The sequence below is a fragment of the Oncorhynchus clarkii genome, chromosome 3, assembly GCF_045791955.1.
Source record: "Oncorhynchus clarkii lewisi isolate Uvic-CL-2024 chromosome 3, UVic_Ocla_1.0, whole genome shotgun sequence".
Taxonomy (NCBI): domain Eukaryota; kingdom Metazoa; phylum Chordata; class Actinopteri; order Salmoniformes; family Salmonidae; genus Oncorhynchus; species Oncorhynchus clarkii.
Window position 1 is genome coordinate 54,063,067 of NC_092149.1, and position 10,581 is coordinate 54,073,647.

At 38.5% G+C, this 10,581-nt stretch overlaps 1 protein-coding gene across 1 annotated transcript; it reads left to right on the plus strand.

The window, feature by feature from the left end:
- Positions 1–455: 455 nt before the first annotated feature.
- On the plus strand, positions 456–4,601 carry LOC139397920 (lupus La protein homolog B-like). The gene is made up of 12 exons (XM_071144264.1): positions 456–572; positions 1,790–1,853; positions 1,979–2,082; positions 2,217–2,391; positions 2,486–2,593; positions 2,676–2,779; positions 2,871–2,942; positions 3,020–3,062; positions 3,311–3,448; positions 3,542–3,728; positions 3,806–3,925; positions 4,048–4,601. Exons 2-12 carry the CDS (start codon positions 1,797–1,799, stop codon positions 4,140–4,142), a joined length of 1,203 nt encoding a protein of 400 aa, XP_071000365.1. The 5' UTR covers positions 456–572; positions 1,790–1,796; the 3' UTR covers positions 4,143–4,601.
- The last annotated feature ends 5,980 nt before the right edge of the window (positions 4,602–10,581 follow it).

Genomic DNA, 10,581 nt, shown 5'->3' on the forward strand with positions numbered 1-10,581 from the left:
ACAGTTTTTAAACAAATCTCTACACTTGAAGCACAAATGTCACCAGGTGGGTATCAACCTTACATCTAAATCTTAGGGTTTGGGGTATGCACAATTAATCCGTTTTCAAATGTGGTGACATCGGATTCTGAATGTTAAAAAAAATGATGAATGTTTAAAAAAATGATGAACTAAAACAACTGTTTTGTGGCTGATTGATGCGCTTCATGCACCCGATTTTACTTGATAAATGTAACGTCCATCTTACAAGATGGTGCACATAGATGCGGTGGTTGTATGTTCATTGATTTCGTAGAGTGTGATGTGTGAATTCTGCCTACTGTCCAAATATTTTCTAACAAATCAATTAACACGTGTAAATAAAAATACAATATTTACCAAAACCTTTGACCATAAGATACTTCCGCAGCAGTCAGGCGGCGCTGTAGCCCCGGCTGCAGTGCAGAAAGCAATTTGTTTTGGCCCTCAATATTCTCCGTAGAACGTGCTTGCTTGCCAACTTGATTTAGTAGTGTGGTAGAAAGTCTTCTGAAGAACCAGCATCTCTGCAGGTAGCAGGTCAATTTATCACAGTAAGTAAATCTGTTACAATTTAACAGCGGTAGATATTCATATACAATTCATTTTATTTGGTAAAGAACCGCCCTATCTTGTATTTTTGAGGCATGTGGAGAAAATAAGGAGTTGATTGCTAGCAAGCTAACGAGTTAGCACAGTTCGTGTAGCCAGAGAGGAAGAGGCGAAGCGAGATCATCTACTCTGCCTAAAATCGGTCCACGAAAATAAGACAACGAAGTGAGGAATAATTTTTGTGTTGAGGTCAATGAATGTCGAATTTGGTCAACAACAAATGTAATTGGTAATTTTACTACGCGAGGCATATTTGATCAAATATAATTTTCGTAATGTTTAGTTTGTTAATAATCCACTGATCTAAGTGGTCGCACGTGGCATTTCGGCAACTTTGAAAAACGACTTTATATCGGAGGCGTGTGAACAACAGGCAGAACTATCTGCCCTCGTTGGCTAGAATGGACCCAACTGATATCGCCGCCTGCCTGCCTCCCATATTTGAGGACATGTATTTCCATTGTTAGAATTGTCACTTGACTATCTTGTCCGTGTAAGTTCATCTTTGATGTAAGTACGCGTTGGACTCACTGTAAACTGCATCATGGTGTAAACTGCCCTTTTAGGGCATGTACTTGTTTGAATTGAGGCTGTTACTGTAACTACTAGTAAACCAAAGTACTTCATACAGTATGGGCATTATATAATGATTGGGAGGTTGGGTAACATGACTGTCTTTAGCCAGGAGTGTGAACGTGGGTAACGCTTCGATCACACCGACAGTGTTGTTGCATTTTGGTACACCAGAATGACATTATTAATGTCCAATGAAACGCTGCGTTTGCGTTGCAGTGCGTTGGGCGTGGTGCATATGTTGGATTTATCGAACGTATGCGTCAAACTATGCGTAGAGGGCTTGACAGAAATGGTAGCACAATGTGAATGTTGAACTTTTGTTGCGTGCATAACTGACTTGCCTAGTTAAATAAAAAATACATATCCATATGATGCTGCGTACTATTTCTCGCAAAAAACTGCTGGTGTGTTCGGAGCTTAAGCAAAAGCTTTTCTCAATGCATACGTCTTGCGCATACATGTCCGTTGTGTAATTAGCTGACATGGCTAGTACTTGTATCTAAAGCATTTCCCATTTGGTTACTGTTGCTTGTTGATTTGTCACATTTTGATCTAGTAATTGTCTGAATTTTTTTTCTTCCAGTCACATCATGGCAGAAAATCAAGCTATGTCTGAACTTGAGAAGAAGGTGGCAAGACAGATTGAGGTATATTGTCATAGCAAAATGTATTCTACTGTAGCTGTATAACCAAAGCTGGTGGTTTTATAATGACAGCTAACCTGGATAATGCTGGTCATCCCTGATTGACATGTTTTTCTTGATCTTCAAAGTACTACTTTGGTGATCACAACCTTCCAAGAGACAAGTTCCTCAAAGAACAGTTGCAGCTCGATGATGGCTGGGTGACTCTGGAGACTATGCTGAAGTTTAACAGGTTTGTGCAATTTACTTTTATTTGCTCAATTGGAATTTGGGACTTAATTCAGCCTACATTGTTTTTTAAATTTTGTTTTTTTAGTGTAGTTGCTTGCTTATAACATGATTCCTAACTCTCCCCTTTATTTTCAGACTGAAATGTTTGACAACTGATCCCAACGTAATTGTTGAGTCTCTGAAAAAATCCAAGACTGGCCTTTTGGAAATGAGTGAGGATAAAACAAAAATCAGGAGAATTTCAAGCAAGCCTTTACCAGAACTGAATGACGAGTACAAAGATGCCCTCAAACACAAATCTGTGTACATTGTAAGTTGGGTTTTCCAATATTTGAGATGCCACTGATTTGAGATCTTGCAGCTGTTTTGGAGCTCTGTGTCAAACATGTTCTATGATCTCCCAGAAAGGTTTTCCATTGGAGACGACGCTTGATGAAATTGATGGGTGGCTGAAAGGGAAAGGAGTCATAGAAAACATTCAGATGAGACGAAACTTGCAAAAGAAGTTCAAGGTAATGTGGCAGGAGATATTTTTTTCCTCAGTTAAGATGGAAATGTTTAATAAAAACACACAGCATCTCCATCCATTTTCAGGGCTCCGTGTTCCTGACTTTCGACACTGAAGAAGTATCAAAGCAGTTCCTTGGACGCACAGACACCAAATCATTCAAAGAAAATGAAATGATTGTACTGTCAAGGTATGTGGAGGCTTAGCTACCATTGCCACGTCTCTAAGATGACCTATTGATACTGGTGAAAAATGTATATTAACTCTGCTCTTGTTTTCAGAGAGGACTACCATGCAAAGAAAGCAGAGGATAGAAAACAGTTCAAAGCGGAGGCAAAGGCTAAAGCTAAACAGTGAGCACATTACTGACACTTAATAATATTATTTTTGTCTTATGGTAAAGTAAATTGTGCAAAATTAACTTTTATAGAGACAAGGACGAAAAACAAAAACATGCAGAGGAAGAGGAAATGGTAAGATCTATGGAAGTGCTATACTAAATCATTGTATGTTTTGAAGGGGGTCGTCTTCATTTGGACTAAACATTTTGAAACTGGCGTCTGTTCTTATTGGGCTAGTTTGTGTAGTCCCCCTCAAATTCAAGATTATTTTTCTCCTGTTTGTTCCTATTGAACAGGACCCTTCTGTATTGTTTTTCTTCCCAAATCAGGGAGGTTTAAAGTTGCTCACTAGTGGTGCTCTGCTTTATTTTGCATTGTAGAAATCTCTGGACGAGCAGACCGGATGCCTGCTGAAGTTCTCAGGCAATCTTGACAGTGTTTCAAGAGAGGACTTTCACGAGGTTTTCTCAGGTCATGGTCAAATCAAATGGATTGATTTCATCAGGGGTGCCAAAGAGGCAAGAATTGCAATGTAATAAACTATTTGAACCACCCTTCAATTACACAAATTAAGTTGGCATAGGAAATAATGATCAATTATTATTTTAAAGGGTACCATCCTCTTCAGAGTGAGTGCTAAGGAAGCTTTTGATAAGGCCAAAGAAGCAAATGGAGGAAACTTGAAAATTAAAGACAAAGATGTTACTTGGGAGGTGGTGGAGGGAGATGCTGAGAGGGAAACTCTGAAAAAGATAATTGAAGATCAACAGGAATCTCTCAACAAACAAAGAGGCAGAGGTAACTGATTTCCGGGGGGGGGGGGGGGTGATATTTCCTGTCTGATCTGATGGAACATTTCCTTTCGCTCTTTACAGGTGGCCGAAAATCAGGTGGGAGAGGGGGGAGAGGAGGACGAAGGGACAGGGGTGGACGTGATGGCAAATCACACTACCAAGGCAGAAAGACCAAATTTGATGATGGCGATAATGATGACGGTAAGAGCAGTTATGTTAGAATTCTGGTGAGACAAATGTCTCTACCAGTCTTCAATGAGAAAATAAACATTGAAACAATTGAGTATGTAATGTTTTCCTTTTAACTTACATTTCTCCAATAGCGCCTCCTAGTCCAAAGAAGCGAGCACTGGCAGGAGCGGGCAAAGACGCTGATGCTCCAGCTGCAAAGGTTGCCAAAACTGCAAATGGTTCTTAGAAATGATATCTACTGCACATCTCAATGAAATATTGTATTTGAAAAGAAACTAACTGAAAACATAGAACAACTTTATTCCATTCCAGTGGAGGCTTCAAGAGAACTGTAGACAGTTCACCTTGATGTCAACCTAGAAAACAATTTGTAATGCAAATGGAAACGGTAAATTTCTACCCTGAACATAATTTTTTTTTTTTTTTTAATGGGTTTGTCTTATTTAATATGGATTTAATTTGTTGACTGCGTCTGAACATAATTTCATTTCAACAGGAGTGTATTATGCTTGTTCGTCACCTCTGTACGAAGACGTGCATGTCAATAGAAAGTTGTTAATCAGTGCCATTAAATTTTTCCTCAATTATTTTAATCGTGTATACTGTTCAATCCTAAAGCCCAGATCTAGGTCCTTCCTAATTTACTTTTGTGAATAGCCAATAAAATGTGATTTTTAAATTGACAGACTTTTGTTAACATTGCCCCTTAACGATGTAGATTTTTGTGGAACTTGTAGGACGCGGGCAAGTCACATCTTAGCTCTGTCAAGGAGAGAAACATGGGCAGGATCGATTTGTTACCTGCTATTCCAAGTTATACTCTTTTGTCACTTGCTTTCTTCTGTATGTGCTGAAATTCTGCAAAAAGAGAAATTGGACAACCACTTGTGACAGAAGTTGATGGAGTAATACACCACAATTGAGTGTTCTGACAACTTACATCTCGTGTTGATGTTTTGTGACAGGAATATACCACTGTCATTTCCATAGTTAAAGCGGTCCTCAAACTGCATGTCCAAACCTTTATTTTATTTTTTAAAAATTTTAGAAAGCGATCAAGGTTTCTCAACATTTTATATTTGAAGTGAGAACTTGCCTTGGTTGTGTTTGGTACCAAACATTCATTATCACGGTGTCATATTCCTTGGCATATCCATGGGCTCTCAGGAAACGCATGTTACACTGGATCAGGTCTTGGAATATCTCCAGTGTATCGTCAATGTCAAACCCAACAAACAAACTAAGAACAAGGCAAGAGGTTAGATAAAACTGAAAAGTTATAGTGGAGTATTATTTTCTTACCCTGCATCAAGCATTGCTGCACCAATGTTAAGAACTCCGCATCCCAAATCTGCAACCAATTTGCCTTTGTCATGTGTTGTGGATTGTATAAAGCATATTTTATTTAACCAGACTAGTCAGTTAAGTAGAAACTCTTATTTACAACGACGGCCTGGAAAAAGGCCTCCTGCGAGGAGTCTGAATGAAGAGATTTAGAACTGCCCAGTTTGTGTGTTGCAGCTTGTTCCAGTCGCTAGCTGCAGCAAACTGAAATTAGTGACCCAGGGATGTGTGTGTGTGTTTTGGGTACATTTAACAGAATGTGACTGGCAGAACGGGTGTACATGCTTAAAGGAGAAATGTAAATTACTTTAAAGTTAGATTGGAATTTTGTTGGAATTGAAATGGCTTTGTCTAAGAATTGGAATGCCAACAAATTGGGAAGAGCCAGTAGCGAAGGTTTTGGCAGATCTAAATGTAATGCCGATATGGATGCCTCTGAAGTTGACGTTACAGCTTGGCTAATGGGAAAATGCTGCCATACAGTGGATTCGGAAAGTATTCAGACCACTTTTCCCACATTTTGTTACAGCCTTATTTTAAATTGGATTCAATTGTTTTTCCCCCCCCTCAATATACACTACCCCATAATGACAAAGCAAAACCAGGCAAATATATTACAAATTAAAAACTTATGTTAATGTAATATTTAAGTATTCAGACCCTTTACTCAGTTTGTTGAAGCACCTTTGGCAGCCTCGAGTCTTGGTTATGATGCAACAATATTAGCACACCTGGATTTGGGGAGTTACTCCCATTCTTCTCTGCAGATCCTCTCAACCTATGTCAGGTTGGATGGAGAGTGACGCTGCAGAGCTATTTTCAGGTCTCTCCAGAGATGTTCGATCAGGTTCAAGTCCAGGCTCTGGCTAGGCCACTCAAGGACATTCAGAGAATCCCGAAGCCACTCCTGCGTTGTCTTGGCTGTATGCTTAGGGTTGTTGTCCTGTTGGAAGGTGAACCTAAACCCCAGTCTGAGGTTCTGAGCGCTCTGGAGCAAGATTTCATCAAAGATCTCTGTACTTTGCGCTGTTCATCTTTCCCTCAATCCTGACTAGTCTCCCAGTCGCTGCTGCTGAAAAACAACCCCGCAGCATGATACTGCCACTAACATGCTTCCTCGTAGGGACGGTGCCAGGTTTCCTCCAGATATGACGCTTGGCATTCAGGCCAAAGAATTCAATGTTGGTTTCATCAGACCAGACTCTTGTTTCTTATGGTGCTTTGGGTGCCTTTTGGCAAACCCAAGCAGGCTGTCTTGAGGAGTGTCTTATTTCTTATTTTCTTCAAGCATTCGGACAGGAGATGAGTGCAATTGTGTATTACTGCTGTTTGTCTGATATCACATTTTATTGATCACATACACATGGTTAGAAGATGTTATTGCGAATGTTGCGAAATGCTTGTGCAAAGTTTCCTAAGAACTAGAAGCGAGGCAGCCATATCCAACAGTCTATGGTAATCTCTGTTGACCATGAGAGCATTTTGCAGAGAAAATGAGGTGAGGCATACTATTTAGGCACGGTATATGTGGCCCATTGTTTACCTTGTTACCTGGCAATGACCACAAGGGTGTTTTCAAAGAGCTGTCAGTCAAGGCAAGCTCATGAATATAAGTTTCCCACCCACTCAGCCTGTTCTTTCAGGCTTCCTGATAGTTCGATTTCTTCTATTCTGAGCATTTTAATAGCAAAATATTAAGGGTTATGTTTTGGTCATTTCAAAGCTATTTTTTTCTTGGGAATCAGGATGACTGCGCGTGACCTTTAAAAACAATATGCCCATTTTCCCACCAGAGATGTTTCCATCAAATTGATCTGTTGCAGGAAAAAGGCTGTGCATGATGAATAGGGCACATAAATAACTTTTGCCGTTAAATTCCAATGTACCGAATAAAACATACAAGTTAAATGGATTTCCATCGCATTTAACTCTACTGATGGTTTTGTCCCCAAAAATGTTTTTGCGTTTATAGCGAATGTGGTCTTGGCAAGTGCGCTCTGCCAACAACTTGCAGATACAGTGCAGGTAGGATAGCCTACATGAGATTATTATTATGGACAAAAGAGCAAGGTCATTTTTATTTGTCAAACAGTAGCCAAGCATCGATCATCACGTCTGCAGAATAAGACCCTCTATATTTATTGGAAAGGAGCATCAATCGCATGCACTTCCACCACCTTGTGAAGTTTAGAACTTAAGTTTATCTGTAGCCTAATAAACTGCATGCTTTCCCGAGTCATAGCGGGAGGACCACACAACATACCATTGCGTGACTCCAAGTTTACTTCGATATGTTTATTATATCAATATTTGCACAAAAAAAAATGGCTTTCCATCACCATTTCGCACAAGTCCTTTTACTGACAAAAAGATCCCACCTTATCTAGCATATTTTGTTTTGTCGACATTTAGAAAGTTTACATACCATTGCATACCAAATTTGCTGTTTCCGTCAGGCCTGTCATGACATTTTTTAATGTCCAATCATTCCTATGGAGGACTGCTTTTCTGAGGAGTGCCAATATGACCAACCGGTAGCTTCAAAGCCTGTCGTTGGCCAATACATAGCATCAGCAATCCAGGGTTTATATATAAATATAGGGTTAAAATGCCATTTCATGTGGGAGATGTATGTAGATTTATGGTGCTTTCAACAACTGGTGCTGCGTTCAAAACAACTGGGAACTCTGAAAAATATGAGGTGAAATCATGACATCAGGTCAGAAATGGGAGCTCTATAGAGGCCCGAGTTGGATGATCATTCAAATAAAAATTACCCAATCGGAGCTCGTTGTTTTGAACGCACTGGATTTGGAAGTAGGAGATTTGCCCAGTTCAGTTGTCTAGAACGCGGCATGAGAATGAGAAAAAACGAGTCGGAGCCCTAGAAATATGTCCGAGTTTCCTACTTGGAATTCCAAGTGGATTTGGTGGTGCTCGCTAAATAGCATTTCAATCGGTGACGTCACTTGCTCTGAGACCTTGAAGTAGTAGTTCCCCTTGCTCTGCAAGGGCCGCGGCTTTTGTGGAGCGATGGGTAACGATGCTTCGTGGGTGACTGTTGTTGATGTGTGCAGAGGGTCTCTGGTTCGCGCGAGGTGACGGTCTAAAATTATACTGTCACACTTGCAACTCGATATCTTATTTTTATTTTCATCATTTTTTTAATTAAACAGTAACATGCAAAACACAAAACAGAACAGCCAGAGGGATTCAACAAAGAAAGAGAATAAAAATTACAAATCCACATTATATCAATGCAAATACAGACATGTAGCGAATAAATTTACATTTTGTTTTGTATACGTTTTAATGATTCTAAATCGTTTTCCAAATCAGAAAAAATTAAGAAAAGGGACTTTTACTTTATGAATTGATTTGTGTATGAACAATTTTAATAATAAAATAGAGATTTATGACATACTCACGTTCAATTGTGGAATCAGTGTAGTAAAATAATATCTTAAAAATGGATATTTCACTGGTTGTATGCAATTTGTTGCCAATATATATTTTTACATCAGTCCAGAACACTTCACCTTGTAAACAATGACAGAAGTGTTAAATAGATTTAATTTCTAGTTCACAAAAACTGAATTCACTGGTAACATCAGGTATATATTTATAAATCAAGCTATTACACAGATAGAATCTATGGATAATCTTAAAGAAGATCTTCTTTACTTTATTGGTCACCATGAATTTGTGTGGAGTGAGCCAAGCACAGCGCCAGTTTACATCAAAAGATGAAGCTAAACAAAATATTGAAGAGGGAAAAGACTTCCTGTAGAAAATATCCCTTAATAAACGATTCTTGAATTTCTTACATAGTAAACTTATGCCATTCACCTGGATATCACTTACAATAGGAGATATTCCAAAATATGCATTATTCTGAAGTAAAGATATTATCCTACTAGGTATAGCTTTTATAATAGTGTCATTCCTTGCTTGAAACCTCAAAATTGTATATTTTCATAAATTCTCTCTGTGTAAATAGATTCCCACTAATACTAACTAATTGGCTGACAAGAACAATGTTTTTTGAGAACCAGTTACAGTAAAATCACATCTTGTTAATATGTAATATCGAACCATTATTCCATATAAAACATTTGAGGTGAAAAGTTGTGGTTATACAGCAAAGCCCAGCACATTAAAGCCTGCTTGTGAAAAGCAGTTTCACAGGAAGTTTACCAACAATATAGGGACATTGTAGTAAAAAAATTAAGCCCTCCAAGCTTCTGAAAAACAAAATGAGGTATAATATTCCAGAAAATATGAGGATTTTTTAAGTACCTTTTAGTGAGGTCTAAGACATTTAGACCGCCATCCCAAACCCTGTTGGTGATAAGATAAAAAGAGATTATGTGGCTTGTTTTTCCATATGAATTTGTACAATAGCCTATCTAAGGTACAGCAAGTGGATTTGGGAATATCAATAGATGAAAAAAGATAGGATGCACGAAATAGCCCCTCAGCTTCGAAGACTTAAATCCCTCCCTAACCATGAAGATCATTTTTTGGGGGGACAGATTCAGTTAGAGTTCAAATTAAAATCATTCACAGCCTTAAGAATTTTGGTGATCTTTACACCGAGGTCGGTTACAGTATATTTTTCAGAGATGTTTACAATCTGCTGGGTTGACAGCTCCTTTCAGAACAAACATCTCACATTTGGAAAGATTTAATACCAAACCTGAGATTTTGGAGAACTGCTTCACAATATCTAATGCTAATCTAGCTTGTGACACATTTGTCAAAAAAAGTGAGGTGTCATCTGCCAGTTGGGATATCTTGATCTCTCTGGCCTGGAACGTAATGCCTTCAAATTGACTTTGATAAACTAATGAGCACAAGGTGAGATTGGACAACCTTGTCATATTCCTTTGTAAATGTTAATCCTTGAGGATGTTCCATGACAGAGTTTGATAAAGCTATTGCCACCATTATACAAAGTTCTAATAGCATCAACAAAAAAATGACCAAACTTCAAATGCTTAAGACAATCAAAGATAAAATTGTGACTTACAGTATCAAATTCTTTCTGAAAATCCCAAAATAAGATAACAGGGAAGTCATCCAATAGATCACAATACTCAACCAAGTCTAACACCAGCCTCAGGTTATTAGATATATGGCGCTCATAAACCCTGATTGACATTCATCAAGCAGATCCTTCAAGCAAGACTTTTCGCAAAGATTAAGGCTATAATTTTGTAGTCGTTATTTAGGAGTGTGATTGGACGGCAATTATCAATATTTAAGAGATCCTTGTGTGGTTTAGGTATAAGAGTAATATCCCCTTGCTTCAGAGAGGC